Raw genomic sequence first — 16,778 nt, 5'->3', positions numbered from 1 at the left:
TCCTGCGCTCCACTCAGGACTAGATCGAGAGTTGCCTCTCCCCTTGTGGGTTCCTGTACCAGCTGCTCTATACATTATACACTGAAATGTAAGTACAATATTTATATTCCAAATGATCTATTTTATAATTATATGGTTAAAAATGAGAAAGTAAGCAACTGTTCAATAATGGTGTGCTGTGATACTTTTGTATTTTTATGTCTGATTTTGTAAGCGAGTCATCTTTAAGTGAGGTAAAATTTGGGGGTACACAAGACCAATCAGACTCCTGAAGGGGTACAATACTCAGGAAAGGTTGAGAACCACTGTTCTGCATACTCTATACTATTCCAAAGGCAAAATATTGTTATACAGAAGTATGTTTGTGAGCCTCTGGGAGAAGTCCATCTCTAGCATGTCCCTCTTGAATTCAGGTAACCAAAATTAAATGCAACAAACAAGGTGCAGATGTGCGACCAATTTGCAGGCTTCCATTTTCAGGTTTTGTTTATTATTTCTGTTTTAATACAGCCAAGTATCTAAATTAACTCTTTTGAGCAGTGTGATACAGATATCCGATATTTTAATTAAGCTAAACAAGACTCCTCTTAGATCTCTCATATCTAGTGATGAACCCATTAATAGATATGAAATGTTTAAATTGTTTTTCCTATTGTACATTACCTTTCACTTTTCTACATGAAATTTCATCTGCCAATTTTGATGACAATTTAATTTAATTTAGATCCTTCCAGTCTTCTTCACAAACCTTGGTAGTTTTAATTCAGTAAAATAAATTGTTGAGTGCAGATTTCAACAACTCGTATGTACCTCCTTCTCCAGATAATAAAGTGTTAAAAATAAATGTTTCAAAGGAGTCTAGTTCTGATCCCGTGATCATCCTCACCGTAACTATTTAGAATTATATATTGAAGTTATCAAATAACATTATTCTTACATGCAAGAATTTGGTTTTCTGGCATGCAAGAATAATGCTAAAAAGTTAATACAAAACTGATTACCTTTAGAGTTGTAACACATCAAGTATAATCAATTTAATTAAAATATAATCTTGAGGACCTAGAAACAGCATCTTCAGACACATAGCATGTCAGTTGAAATTTAACCTCATCCAAGCAGATTTACCAAAAGTGATGGAAACTATTATTATTCTTCATGTAACTATTTCTGTAAAATTTAACAGAGTATGAAGTTAAAATTTATGGAGCATCATATTTTTCTTCCAAAGATTCAAAACACCATTAAAATAACAGCAAGAGAAATCTCTCAGTCACAAGCAGGATAACTCACTAAATGTTTCCTGAAAAATCCCCCACTGCAAAACTGTTCCTGAATCACAGGGGTGTTTTTCACTGTAAAGCTAAAAAATGTAAGTAAAATCTTAATTCAGAAAGACTTGTACTATTGCCCAGAACACCTCAGAAGTAGTGAAATGAAATTCTCACAAAAGGAAGCTCTTTGTCCATCATCGTCTGAAATGGCAACACTAGTTAGAAGCTCCTCTCTAGCTTTACAAGATCCCATTTGTATTCGTTGGAATTTTTCCATTCAGGATAAAACTACCATTATAAAATCCAACCAGCACCTCCCACTTCCAGTTCAAACCCTACATCTAAGAAAGTTACAAACAGAACTTTCAGAGGAACAGCCGTGTTAGTCTGTATTCGCAAAAAGAAAAGGAGTACTTGTGGCACCTTAGAGACTAACCAATTTATTTGAGCATGAGCTTTCGTGAGCTACAGCTCACTTCATCAGAGCTGTAGCTCACGAAAGCTCATGCTCAAATAAATTGGTTAGTCTCTAAGGTGCCACAAGTACTCCTTTTCTTTAAACAGAACTTTGTAACATAAAAGCTCAGAATGACAAAGTAAATAAATAATAACCTCCATATCAAATGCTCTGAGACTTAGCACAGCTGCTATCCTCACAATTATTGTTAATGACAAATTAAGTCAAAAAAAAGGAATTACCAACTTTAGGCATCATGAAAATGGCTGCAGAGTTTAGTCCTTTCTGCTTTAACAACAAAAATTATTCAAATCCTATCAGCAATGACAGGAGCACTTTTTTTTCTTCCAGTTATGCTGTATCAATTTATTCAACCACTACACTAGCCTGGCAACTGTTATATAATGGGAGCAAAAATGAGGAAGTGAAAGATTCCAAATTCAGATGGTGTAAGAGATCTCATTTCTTCATTATCTAGTAAAGGCTGCCTTGGAGTCTGTATAATTAGTCATTGCAATCTTCCTCCATACTGACACCTAAGAGTGGAACATTTCACCATAACTTGCATACCTAGTTTGGTTTTATTAAATTCATTTTCAGCCATTATTCAGAATTCCTCAATACCGAGGTGTGTGAGTATATAGCACAGATGCAATTCCACTCTCTGGGTGACCCTCAAAAACATCTGATGGTGTCTGCTAACAAATATTTTTAAAAATCTAGTTCAGACACTGTATTCAAATACTGGTTTTGACAGTATGAGTTTTACACCTAACACTGTATCTTATTTTCCTTGCTGAAGCCACAACAGGTACTCAGAACAGCCATATCTAGCAAAACTCCGTGTATATGTCAGCTAGTGAGAAGGAATCGTGCTCAGCTATTACTACCTTAACTAAGACAATGCATGCTAACCATGAGACAGACCAGATGGGTGAGGTAATATCTTTTATCCCTATCTCACCCACTTTGTCTCTCTAATATCCTGGGACCAACACAGCTACAACAACATTCTAAACAACCATGAGATACATGTTCTTAAAGATCCTAATGTATGTCTTGAAACTGCTTGCACTGCATGAAACTCCAGCAATCTCTCAATTTAGTTAAGAACATGCATCAACATGCTTCTTAGAGACGTGAAACTAATAACTGCCTAACTGACTCTCAACCTATATATGTGAACTGGATGGATTTAGATTTTCAACTTTAACCATCATTGCTTGTCCCGGAGTTCTGAGCAGTAACAGAATTGTCCAGTTCTTCTTCAGACGGTCAGTTATCACAACACCCTGCCTTCTGGATGGAAGAAATCACTGAATGACCCCTTTTGGGGGAGGAAGAGAACCAACCAGTATTTCTTAGGTCCCAGTCCTGCAAACACATATGCATGCATGCAACTTTACTCACGAGTAGTCCAAATCAATGGGAATACTCATAAACATAAATTTAAGCATATATGAGTGTTTGCAGGATTGGTGGCACTAGATTGTAGCTGGAGTTTGTCTGACACACTGTATCAGTCTATTTTTAACTGAAACCTATCCACATTAAAAATCAAATCACACACACACCCCTATTGGGCGAGCTGCTTTTCTACTCAGGGCAAATCAGACTTTAATATTCCACCTAACCTAGAGTAAACAGTAAGTAATTATTTTTAAAAGCAAATTTCAGGATAAAAATAATTATTTAAGTAGCTCTGGTCCCCTAATGATATTTGACACATTGGCCCTGATCCTGCACCTGGCTCCACAAGGATGGAGTACCAATGACTTTAGTGAGGCTGTGCATGGATCAGAGGTCTATCTGTGCAGTCAGTTGCAGAATCAGAACCAAAAATGAGCATTGCTACTAGAACTGAAATATTAGTGAGATGATAGTAGGTATATGCAAAAATCACATAGTATGCCTATAAATGCCTCTTTTTAGACAATAATGACCCTGAAATATGTCCTTTACATAACAGGTTTACAGTTTTTGGATTGAGGTGATCTGTTCACCATGAATTATACAGCAAATTGGACAAATTCCACGTTATTAAAGGAAAACAGTCTAAATGAAATCTACTCAACCTCATAAAATGAGCTAAAGTAGTTTCATGTACACCTGTCCTCAGTCCTCCTACATTTTTGTGGATTCATAATGTACACTTTCCTATTTTTTAAAGTGTTCCTCTCCCCTGTTGCTGGGTGAATGACTTTCACAAACAATCTGAGTATACAGAGGGAAACAGTAAAACTACTTACACACAAACTACTGTCAAATCCACAAATCTAACAACTGGATAACAAGAGAAAAAATGGTCTCTAATATCTTTCAGTTAGAGTAATCCATTGCTATTTGTAATAATGGTTAGTAAAAAAAAAGTTTCAGACAGTGTGATTCTTAATTTGACACTGTTCCTTAAAGAATAATATAAAATAACTGGTTATACTTTAGGCCAGTGCTTCTCAAACTTGTTTGATCAGGCCCCCTTTCTTTGTGTCAGTAGTTGTTTATGCTATGCTCTCCCACCCCAAAGTCCACATACCACCATCCAGCTCTGAAGGCAGGGCAGAGAGCAACAAGAGTTTGCTGGGTGCCCAGCTCTGAAGGCAGTGCCATGCCAGCAGCAGCAAAGAAGTAAGGGTGGCAATGTGAAAAGTGATATTTGTCAATAACACTTTTCACAGAAGACTTAGCACCCCATTGCCACCCTTATTTCTGCGCTGCTGCTGCTGCACCCTAGGGCTGACAGACAGAGCTCCGCTGCCTCCAGGTGATGGATTGTGGGGGTGGGGAGGAGAGAAGAGCCTGAGCCTAAGCTGCATCCTGATGAGCAAAGGGTGGGGAAGGGGAGAAGAGGTGAGGGATTGGGTAGGGGAAGACAGTTCAAGTCGGGGGGGAGAGGGGGACTTTGGCTGTCCCCTTTATCTCTGCCTCCCAGGTGTGCACAGCCCTTCTCCATAAGCCCTAACCACCGGTGCTGACAGCCAGAGCTCTCTTCTTCTTTTATTTTTTTTTTTAAAAGGAATACTGCTCACACCTCCCTTGACACATTCCTACGCCTCCCATGGAAGGCACGCCCAATAGTTTGAAAACTACTCCTTTAGGGTAAATATTGCTTGCCTTATTTACTCCTGTTTGAAGTAATTTTGCCCATAGAAAAAGGGAATAATAGAAAAGAATACCACCTTTGGGTTTGTAATTGGAAGAGAGATGAAATAGTTTGGCTGATATTGCTTTTTCTTCTTTGTTTGATCATCTTCTTCAGCCCTCTTTCTAGTAGTTCTTTTTCTCCTCTTTTTAAAATACATTTCAAATGTACTAGTAACTGGGGGAAGAGAGGGAGAAGGCAAAACATTTATTTACAGATTAATAAAAAAACATACACAATAGGAAATACTACACCAATGTGAGTTGGTCTTGAGCCAGCAACATAAAGGTAAAAGGCACTACATCCCATTAAAAGGCCCTCATTCTTACTAAGTTTTCAAAAATAATATACCAATATAGCAGGGGTGGGCAAACTTTTTGGCCCGAGGGCCACATCTGGGTGGGGAAATTGCATGCAGGGCCATGAATGTAGGGCTGGGGCAGGGGGTTGGAGTACAGGAGGGAGTGCGGGGTGGGGTAGGGGGTGCGGTGTGGAGGAAGGGGCTCAGGGCAAGGGGTTGGGGTGGAGGAATGGTGTGGGGTGTACAAGGGGGCTCAGGGAAGGGGGTTGGGGTGCCGGAGGGGGTGTGGAGTGTGGGAGGGGGCTCAGGGCAGGGGGTTGGAGTGCAGGGTGTGGCAGGGGGCTGAGGGCAGGGGTTCGGGGTGCAGGAGGGATACGGGATGCAGCAGAGGGCTCAGGACAGGGGGTTGGGGTGCGGGCTCCGGCCTGGCGCCACTTACCTGGAGAGACTCCGGGGTGGCAATGGCACACATCGGGACCAAGGCAGGCTCCCTGCCTGCAATTGGCACTATGTCCCTGCAGCCCCTGGGGGAGAGGGGACAGAGGGCTCCATGTGCTGCCCTTGCCTGCGGGTACCTCCCCCGAAGCTCCCACTGGCCACGGTTCCCTGCATGGGCCAACTATCAGATAAGAGCCTAAATGTTTGATCTACATATGTTTAAACCAGTGTTGTTGTTTTTTAAATATACTTACTGCCAAATTCATCTTTAATATCTGTACTGGCAAATGGCATTTCTGCCATTGAACAATCCATGGAGTCAGGAGGACTTTGTGACCCTTTTCTTCTTTTTGTTCTTTTCTTTTTCTTTGGAATGATTTTTTCCCCCTGCACATTTTCCAGCCCATCTGGAATATATTTAAAATAACACATTTAGTCTTAGATTTCTAATTTGAGACTATATATACAGTCTGTATTACTCTATCAGTAAGACCAAATTGCTCTTTCCCATTTTTTTCCTGCTTCAACATATCAGTAAATGTGCTTAATCAAAGTTGGACCTCAATCCTGACCTTACATTACATTGGAGTAAAGGAGTGTATCGGTCCATTTAGCCACATATGCTGGCTCCATATCATCTTGTCCAGTCCGAAGGAAAGGCAGACAGATGTAGAAGGGGTCACTACAGGCTTATCTAGACTGGCAAAATGAGCGATGCTCAAAAACATGTTGTTTAACATCTCTGTAAAAATCAACATGTTTTTAAACATTACTTAGTACCTAGTGTTAACAAAGTCAATGATGTTTAGAAACATGTGAGCTGGTCATGGTTAACAGGTTAAGTATCTCTCCATTGATCCTGGTCCCTCTTTTAAGATTGCAGTAACGTCTGTGGAGCCACCATTAGGTGGAATTCTGAGGTGACAATGTCCTCCTGTGATGGAGTGTCCAACTCACACAACGCCTGAAGGGGTAAATTAGGCCAATTAAACTATAGGCTGCACCCAAAGGAAAGCCAGGGTGTGCTAAGACCTAACTGCTGATCAAGTCCGGCTGGGGGGAACTGGGCCATCCCAACAGAAAGGGGCTGCCAGGAAATTGTCTGCAATTACTCCATGGGAGAGGGGAGACATGTTTGGGAGTTACAGTACCAAGCTGCTCCTTCGGAGGCGTGTGTTTGGGCTGATAAACCTAGAGAGGGGGGGAAGTCAGAATGTAGAGCTGAGAAGTAGGAAGGAGTCCAGGGCAAGAGTACCATAGTCTGGAATAAAGCAGGCTATTGTCGTTACAGATGCTGGACTGGAACCTGGAGTATAGGGTGGGCCTGGATTTCCCTACCAGCCACAGGAGGAGTGGTGTAGTCAGGGCAGAAAAGGGAATACTGCCATTTTTGTATGGAGGGACTTTGATACCTTGGAGGGCTGAGTCATGAAGAAGGACCACCCTGAGTCCCAGAGAAAGAAAAAGACAACGGGGTGAGGAACCAACAGAAGGGGGCATCAAACCTAGAATCATCTAATCCCCAAAGGAACCAGGAGGGGGTGCTCCAGCGGTGAGTGGACCCCATGATACCTCTCTAATACCATCCATTTCACTGAAGGGTGTTTCTTCAGTCCACTGATCCAACCCCCTCACCCAAAAATAACTCAGGGGAGGCAGATTGCCACTTTAAGCCACTGGGTAAAAATTCCTCCTTATCCCCCTTGTGAGTTTCTCTTGAACTCAGTGGGACTACTATTGTCAGTAAAGTTAAGCACAGTGAGCATCTGCAGCACTGGGGCCTTGGTATGTAACCCAATCCAAATGATCAGGCTGTACAAAAGGTTCATTACTCTTCTCAAATATGAAAAGCTGATTGGTGGGTAAGTCTTAATATTTAGTAACTGATATGTACCTTTGCAATCCCCTTTTTTATATAAGAGAAATAGTGATCAGTTGGTTGGTTGGTTCTTCTCTCATTCAGGAAGAGAACAGTTAAAGGTTCCCAGTAATAGTGGCGTATCCTTACTAGTCACAACTGTAACTTTATTTTTTCCACACTCACAGGAAAGTAGTTATGTTTTGTTTGTATTTCAATATATTTGTGAGGATGTGACTTATGTTCAAGAAAACTTTTTTTACTTTGAAATACAGAACTGCCAAAGTTTTGGGCAATTCCCAGACACTTTATGCAAAATATTTAAGTAAATATGTTGCATATTTTAATTCATTTGCATATAATCATAAACCCTAGCTATAAACAAAGTGGGTTTAGTGCTCATATACCTCCGCTGTCTGCTGCCCTGCTCATCTATAGGGCAACAACAAGGAAGGTTACCCTACCACCATAGCTCAGCTCTGATCTGGGGTGATTTCTAGAAACAAGAGGGCTAAGTCAGTCTCCAAGGCCCATACTGAGTCTGCCAATTAGTGCAAAGCATGGTAGTGATGACTTTATGATGCAGGAGCTGGAACTGACACTCACTAAACCCAACTCACAGAGGCCACCAAACATCCATTATTAGACATGAACAATCTGTATTTAATACCTGCTGAGTTGGATGCAGTCATACTTGTGACCTACAGGGACAAAAAGACTCTGAAGATCATTAACAATGTCACGAGGCATCTAATCCCCTGATAAGGGTTAACGTTACATCTTCACTCAATATACTTTGATTTTCATTTAAGAGAGCTAAGTTCAGTTTCTAAGCTTCTTTGTGAACTACAGGTGGCAGGATATCAAGTCAACACGATAATGAAAGGGTCAGCCTAACCAATGATTCATTCAAAATATTTTTTCTAAACTTACTAATGTAATAAACTAATGTAAGTTTACTCAGCTTTCCTTTTTGAACAAGCAAGTCTCTAGCCTTCATTGTTATAGAGGTTGCTGAGAAACACCTGGACCAAATTTCCAGGGTTATCCTAATGGCTCAAACAAGAGGGCAAATAAAAAGAATTCTCAAAATATATATTTTTAAAATGTTCTGATTTATAGCCAATCTCAAGACTTGAGGGGTCAGACTCATTATTTTCAAATACAAATGGTTAGCAATATTGCAGGCAGGATCTTCCTCTCTCTGTGCACGCACACACACACCCAACATCATCCACACACTGCTCTGTTTTCTTCAAAAAAAATGCCATAATATGTGCCCCCTACCCTGTTCATAAAGGGAAAACACCCCTTAACCAAAGTACAAAGACTAAAAATAAAACAAATATCCAACTTCACCTCAATGTGACTTGCAATATGAAATATTCATCTATTCTAGGATCTGCACACTAACTTGCCTATATTTTTTCCTACGTGGGTCATAAACGAGAACTGAATCCATAGCCCTCCGACAGACACCATAGATGTCTACCACTTTCGCTACAGGAATGACTACATGAGATGTGCTGTTATCCTCTGTGACGAGCATCCCAGAGAGAGAGAAAACACACTGTTTAATAACTGGGTTACATAACTGTGAACTAGCAACTGTATGTTGGGCATGAGGATTCTATTCCTGGCTCTATGAGTAGAGTACGGTCTATAGGTTAAAGACATCATAGTGACTCCCCTGTTTGAGTAACTTGCAGTGACTAAACCTGGGATTGCTAATTCTAAAAACCTGAGCTTCTATCATTTGGGTTAAAGATCACTGTATATAGCAGTGGGGCAGCAATAGACTATAGACTCTCTGGTCTAGCAATAGCAATAGACTCTCTGGTCTAGTTGCTAAAGCAGGATAAAGATCGACACTGCATAATTTGGCCCATTATATCTGAAAGGCAGCATCGCAAGATGGGTGAAACTTGGGGCTGTTTGTACTAGCATTGCCTACAGTGCCTTATCCAACCTCTCTCATCTGTAAAATGGGTAAATGATTGCCTCACCTGAGGTAGAGGTCAGAGGCCTGGGTTAATAAAAATTGGGAAGTGCACAGAAGTATTAAGAATAGTCAGCAGAAGTGCTAAAATTAGAACCCATGGTGTCTTGTATACACCTTCCTCTATTAAATAATCTGTGGGGAAATGGTTTCTTTCTGAAATGTCTGACATTTTCCTATTTGTGCAGAAACATGTGACAGACTTTGAAAATGCATAAGTGTCACATGAAATACATGAGCTATGGCAAGTCTCTCTGAAGTTAACAGGTCATTCAAATATAATTAATAAGCAACAGGACAATTTAAAATTTCCTACAAATTGTCAATCATTACAGTATTTCCATCTACTAAGAGTTTTGAAAGCTGTAGATAGGGAGCCAACATAAATCACAATTCACTTGTCTCCACTCAGTATACTTTGATTTTCATTTAAGAGAGCTAAGTTCAGTTTCTAAGCTTCTTTGTGAACTACAGGTGGCAGGATATCAAGCCAACATGATAATGAAAGGGTCAGCCTAACCAATGATTCATTCAAAATGTTTTTTCTAAACTTACTAATTATGCAACATAAATTTATCCACAAGTCATCTGTTCCTACGTTTGCTTCAGACTCTTTCATTTTATTCTGACATTATACATATCCAATTATATCTTCTAAAAAATGTAAAGCTGAAACCTCCTTTTGCATCTCTCAACAACTGTGCACAAAAGCAAGCATCCAGCAGTATTCTCCTAGTAAAACTCTACATTACAATGGTGTTAGTGTACTGGAAAATAAACTTATGTCAGAATTGCAGTTTATCACAGGACACCTCATTACCACAGACAAGCACATTTTCAAAGCTCCACTGATAACTAATGCAGATATTCCAAATCTAACCCCAGGGGAAAATTTGGCAGTAAACATCCACATTATGTTCTTGTGGCATGCAAAGCAACCACTGATTTGACAAATGTAGTGTAACAAACCTGATCTGTGTTGTTAGGACCCTGTAGACTGTTTCTTGGATACCACATCCCTAGTGCTAGGGAAGACAAGACAACAGATTAAGTACTAATTGGCTTCAGCATAAAGTGGGGGAGGGGAAAATCACAAAGTAAACTGTGATCTGAGTACTGAGGCTACTCAGGAGCTGTTCCAGTTACTCAACTGGATATTAAATGACTAAAAAGACCTGAAGAAGAGTCCTGGGTAAGCATAAAAGTTTGTCCCCCTCACCACTGGTTGTCCAATAAAAGACTACCTCACCAACTTCCTCTCTTTTGAACGAAATAAGGTATTTAGGAGGGTTGCCTGCTCACTTAGTGGACACTAAGAAGCAGAGATACAAAAGTTTTTCTGTGAGCACTCTTTGAACAGTATTCTATTTATTATTATTATTTATTATTTAACTTAGACAGTGGTAGGTTCAGAGGCCAATCAAGCTGGGGTCCAAACCTATGCAAAATGATAATCCCTGCCTCAAGGAGATTACAACCTAAAGGACAAGACATAACCAATGAAGGAAACAAACAAGCAGGTCAGAGTGTTGAAGAGGGAGATGGGCTAACAAAAATAACAGGTTATGTGCAATTCTTAGACAATTGAGACCAATAATTGTATTTAATTTGAAATAGCAAAAGCTAAAGGAATTCCCTTAAGGACGATCTATGAGGCTGGCGTATTTTTATTGGCTCTAGGAACTGGTTGGGTGTATGCATGTGACCTTTTTTCTCCCTATCCTTCACAAACTAAGAATATGTTTGGACTAGATTCCATTGTGATAGTAGATGTTTTAGTCTTACTTTATACTAAAGCAGGGGTCTCAAACTCAGTTTACCTTAGGGCCAGTACCAGTCCTCAAATCCTCCAAGCAGGCCAGTGTCACTCATGCTGCCCAGAACCCGCCCCCCCACAACTCCACCCCCCACCTGCCTAAGGCTCTGGGAGTTTGGGTTGGGGAGGAGGTCTGGGGTAGGGGATTGGAGTCAGGCTCTGGGAGGGAGTTTGGGTGCAGAAGGGGTGAGAGGTTGGGCTCTGGGAGGAAGTTTGGGGGTTGGGGGGTGTGGGGAGGGGGTGCAGGCTCTGGGAGGGAGTTTCGGGGCAGGAGGAGGTATGTAGGGAGGGGTGGGGGTGCAGGCTCTGGGAGGGGGTCGGGGGTGCGGTGCTTACCTGGGACTCCAAGGAGAGGCAGGCGGGGGGGCTCCATGCGCTGCTGCCCCCAGGCACTGCCCCCGCAGCGTCCCATTGGCCGCAGGGGCGCTTGGGGCGGGGGCAGCACACAGAGGCACTGCCCCGCCCCGCTCCTGGGCCGCAGGGAGGGGCCGGCAGCCACTGGAGCGAGCAGGCAGATGCAGCTTAGCTCCACTGCCAGGGCCCCTGGCAGGGGAGCGCCCAGGGGCAGCAGGTGGGGCCAAGGGAGAGACCAACCCCAAAACTTCTGGAGCCCCGCAGGCCACACTGAGGAAGCTCGCAGGCTGCAGATGGCCCACAGGTCAGGATTTTGAGACCCCTTTATTAAAGCATGTTGCATAAGGTTCCTGCACCAGATTTCTCATTTACAGATGTATAATCAAAAATTGTCTCCTTATGTAACTAACTAGAGGAAGTAATATGTTCTTGGTGGCTTTTTATAATCCTTTTATTTTTATTGTCTTCTTTTCCTCTGCTTTTCATTTGTAAACCCTATATGTGAGATGCTAGATGATCAGACAATCTTAGTCATGTGTAAATAACAATGACAACTACATGTTACGGATGAAAGCCACTGTCAAGGTATACAGGCTTTGTTTAGTCTGACTTTAAAAATGCTTCCACTCACTTCAATCCTTTAAAATGTGAATCCTATATAGAAGTCCACATTTCCAGTTAAGCATCCAGAAGATAACTTGATTTGGGTTTCTTAGATCCCAGGCCTGCAATCGAGGCCTATCACCCACTGATTTGTGGGGCTCCATGTAAACACAGGGGTCTGTCCAGATGGAGTCAGTTGCAGGACTGAGGGCGGTATGCATGTTGGCATTTGTACAGTATGTTACTTCCTCCCTTTTCTCAGGCTGCTAAGAAAGCAGTGTGTTGAAAAACAAATGCCACTCTGAAAAATTGTGCCTGTTTACAATAACAGATGGGCAGAGCAGAGGAACAACTAGTCTTGACAATGTCCCTCTTTCAGTCACTGAGTGATGGATGTGCAATTGGCCTAAGTTGGCAAGCACCAAGAGTGTGCCTAAATCCTATAGGATGAGTTCCAAGTAAACAACTCCCTCCTTTCTCATTCACTGAAATGAGTTGGTCATTACTCAAATAAAATAGACTCTAAGCATTAAATCTAATGAAAGAGAAAAAGCTTTCTACTTTGGTTTTTAAAAGCCTTAAATTTAACAATAGTTTAAACTGACATCTTGCTAGTCTGATATTTATGTAATAGAGAATACAGTATGAATGAATGCCTTGACTATCAAAGGCTGTTAGAAGTTCAAAAAGAAAAGGAGTACTTGTGGCACCTTAGAGACGAACAAATATACTTGAGCTCACTTCATCGGATGCATGCAGTGGAAAATACAGTAGGGAGATTTTATATACACAGAGAACATGAAACAATGGGTTACCATACACACTGTAAGGAGAGTGATCAGGTAAGGTGAGCTATTACCAGCAGGAGAGGAAAAAAACCTTTTGTAGTGATAATCAAGGTGGGCCATTTCCAGCAGTTGACAAGAACGTGTGAGGAACAGTAGGAGGGAATTTTATTTTTTTTAAATTGACTTTAGTTACCTTAGCCAGATCTTTATAATTTTAATATGAAACTGCAATACTCTCTCATTTTTATTCACTCTAATGGATAACTGAATCTCTTTCAGTTACCAGAGTGAAACTTTTATTGGGGAAGTATCAGTAAAATGGTAGTCCACTGACAGACATTCATAGTTAAGGAGATGGTGAAACTGATGGCTATTACTACTTTGAAAACTTTTGTGTGTGTGTGTGTGTGTATATATATATACACACACAATTTGTGTGTGATAGCATTCCTCATAGGCGCAGGGAATTGGGGGGTGCTGCAGCAGGGTCCTGGTCCCATGCCCAGGAGTCCTGGCTGCTGGCCCCACGCCTCTGCTTCAGGCCCTGTACACAGCCCGGCCCTGCACCTACACTTCTTGCCCCCAATGCTGCCACCAGTCCCATTCCTGAGGGTCCTGGCTGCTGGCCCCATGCCTCCGCTTCTGGCCCTGCATGCGGCTGCCAGCCCCGCGCCTGAGGGTCCCAGCTGCTGGCCCCGTGCTCACCCCCCGCTGTGGCCACAGCCTTGGCCCCCTTACCCTGTCCGAGTCCCCCTCCTCCCAGAGACGTGGCCTTGCTCCCGGCCCCAGCTCTGGGATTGGAGGGCGCAGACAGGCTAAGAGGGCCGGCTTTCAGCATGCCCACTATTAAAAATGTTCCAGTGCCACTGGCATTCCTTTAAATAGGCTGCAATTCTCTCATTCTCATTTTACCTCTCAACTGAAGTCTGTTTATGATAGGTCAAAAGTTAGGGATGCAAATGGAACTACCTTCTTAAGCACAAATCACCTTTTTCATAACCTGTTTGTGACTCGGCATGTCTCATCCAAATTTTCTAGTATAAAAATGAGAGCATCTTTCAGTAGGGGAAAGCAGCATATCTGAATTTAAAATAGGAAAGAGTTAAGAGTTCTGATCCCTACAATCATCTACAATACACTTTGTGATTTAACAAAAGGAATATAAGAAGAGAGGGATAGCTCTTATCTATTTAAACATATCTGACTGCATTCCTCTTCCCCTCCCTTTCAAGGTAAGACCTGCCCAAAATACCCTATAGTCCAGTGGGTTGGGCACCTTCCTGGGTGGAGGGGAGAGAACAAAGCTCAAGTTCCTGCTCAACTTCAAGCAGAAGCGGGAATTGAATTGTGGTCTCACATTTCCTGGGTGAGTGCTCTCAACGCTTGGACAAAGGTAATCGGGGGGAGGGGTTGCACCACTTCCTCCACTGGTGTTTCAAGAGGGGCCTGATCTGGTTGGTGTTCTCAAAAGCTGCCCACCATATTGGGCATCAAGGTAAGATAGGCAGGGGAACACCTAGTTTAAGGATTCTGCCAGAACTTAGGCATGAGTTAGGTGCCCAGGTGTCAGGACTGAGGCACTTGTGTGCATGCTAACTGGCAGATTTTTAGCTGCCTTTTGAGACTTTACCCGTGGAAATTTCAGCACCTAAGGACTTTGGATGCTGTGTTTGGTGGCAGCTGAACAAGGATTTTGAGGATCTAAATAAGGGGTCTCAAACTCCCAGCCCGCGAGCCTCCCCAATGTGGCCCGTGGGGCTCCGGCAGTTTTGGGGCCGGGTCTCTCCCTTGGCCCCACCTGCTGCCACCAGGCGCCCGGCAGCACAGTGGAGCTGAGGGGCATCTGCCTGCTTGCTCCAGTGGCTGCCGGCCCCTCCCTGCAGCCCAAAGAGGGGCTGGGCTGTGCCTCCATGCGCTGCCAGCACCCCTGCAGCCAATGGGACACTGCGGGGGCAGTGCCTGGGGGCAGCAGTGCACGGAGCCCCCCCCCCCCCCCCCGACCCAACCCGCCTTGGAGCCCCAGGTAAGTGCTGCACCCTCGATCCCCTCCCCGAGCCTGCACCCTCTCCCCTTACCCCACCAGCCCCCAAACTTCCTCCCAGAGCCCAACCTCTCACCCCTTCTGGACCCAAACTCCCTCCCAGAGTCTGCACCCCAATCCCCTACCCCAGACCTCCTCCCCCACCCAAACTCCCTCCCAGAGCCTTAGGCAGGTGGGGGGTGGAGTTTTGGGGGGCAGGTTCTGGGTGGCATGAGTGACATTATTGGCCCGCTTGGAGGATTTGAGGACTGGCACTGGCCCTAAGGTAAACTGAGTTTGAGAACCCCCTGATCTAAATGCTGGTGTTTAACTTGTCCCTTCCAAAGGAAAAGGAGGATGGAGGTGTATGTTAAAACTATACATAAGAGTTTAAGCATTTACAATTGGAAATGATTCTCTAACTATGGTTACTGTCCACACATTATTAACATTACTGTTAAACTGCAAAAGCTAGGAGTATTTTGCTTTGGCCATAAGATAGGCATAAAGAACAAGAAGTACTTGTGGCACCTTAGACTAACAAATTTATTTGGGCATAAGCTTTCGTGGGCGTTGGGCAACACCCATATTTTCATGTTCTCTGTGTATATATATCTTCCTACTGTATTTTCCACTGCATGCATCCGATGAAGTGGGTTTTAGCCCATGAAAGCTTATGCCCAAATAAATCTGTTAGTCTCTAAGGTGCCACAATGGCTCCTTAATCTTTTTGCTGATACAGACTAACACGGCTACCACTCTGAAACCTGTCACCAAGAAAGGCATAGGGTTTCCATTGTTGTTCTGCAACTAGCTGGTAATACTACTTTTGCAGTGTAGCTAGGATCCTAGCTATGTCTCTGTATAATTAGTACAGATGATCTTCCTTTCTCTCAGGTTGCCTGCGTGTAAGAATATATTAAAGTGCATATGCCCCACGTTGATGCTGCCACTCTGTGCAAATGTCCTCTGCACACCCCCTTCTTTACTAAGATACTATAGGAGGGGATACCTGCTCAGATTTTCCTAGACTGGTCTGACACCCTGGCTGCCTGAGTTGGTAGATGTTGATGCACCTAAAATATCTCAAACAACTTGATATTAAAAGTGCTATGTGGACACAACCCTGTCTGTTGTAGTCAGTTAAATGAGTCATACACTAACTACAAAAACAGGGCTGTACTGATACCGTCTACGCAACCTTAGTCTCTTCCTACCCTCAAAGACAGGAAGGAGAGTGGACGTTGCTCCGCATGTTGCACTTTCTCCCTCCCTCCTGCTTTACAGGGAGGATGGTGTTGTGTTTATGGCTCGGAACTGGGACTCGGGGGAGGTGGGCTCACTCATTGCTCTGTCATCGCCTTCTGGGAATTACCTCACCTCACTTAAATCTCTTGTCAGTTCCCCCTCTGCAAACAGAGGGCTAAAAGTTTCTTTGGTTCTTGCCTATTTACAATGTGAGCTCCTTGGAGTGGAGACTGTTACTACAGTGCCGACCACGAGGGCGGTGGCTGTATGTGTTATCAACAGCCCAGCTCGGGCAAAAGGACTTGGCAGCGCCTTGACTCCTCCCTTCCCCCGGTGCAGGTAGAAAAGGGGGTTTCCGGCTGCGCACACGGTACCGGCCCATGTTAACTGGGACTGCTTCCAGGTGGGCCTGGGCCGGGACGCGGGAGCGCAGGGCGGCACCGCCAGTGGTGGCGTGGCTGGAGCCAGCACAGCAGCGCTGGGGGC

At 43.4% G+C, this 16,778-nt stretch overlaps 1 protein-coding gene across 5 annotated transcripts in view; it reads right to left on the bottom strand.

The window, feature by feature from the left end:
* Window positions 1-16,778, bottom strand: part of AKAP7 (A-kinase anchoring protein 7) — a 138,253-nt gene that overhangs the window by 120,752 nt on the left and 723 nt on the right. For 3 of the 5 annotated variants that reach the window (XR_012158049.2, XM_073337320.2, XM_073337321.2), the window contains exons 2-5: window positions 10,433-10,488; window positions 8,135-8,165; window positions 5,861-6,013; window positions 4,905-5,044 (exon numbers count right to left, since the gene is read on the bottom strand). Coding sequence is in view for 4 of the 5 variants with exons in the window: in XM_073337320.2 (XP_073193421.2) it covers window positions 4,905-5,044; window positions 5,861-6,013; window positions 8,135-8,165; window positions 10,433-10,488 (380 nt within the window). In the remaining variant the exon portion in view is untranslated. The remainder of the gene's footprint in view (window positions 1-4,904; window positions 5,045-5,860; window positions 6,014-8,134; window positions 8,166-10,432; window positions 10,489-16,778) is intronic. The other 2 variants (XM_073337323.2, XM_073337322.2) reach the window with 2 other exon arrangements.

The sequence above is a fragment of the Lepidochelys kempii genome, chromosome 3, assembly GCF_965140285.1.
Source record: "Lepidochelys kempii isolate rLepKem1 chromosome 3, rLepKem1.hap1, whole genome shotgun sequence".
Classification (NCBI taxonomy): Eukaryota; Metazoa; Chordata; order Testudines; family Cheloniidae; genus Lepidochelys; species Lepidochelys kempii.
Note: the sequence above shows the minus strand (reverse complement) of the source record. Positions and strands in the feature narration are given on the sequence as shown.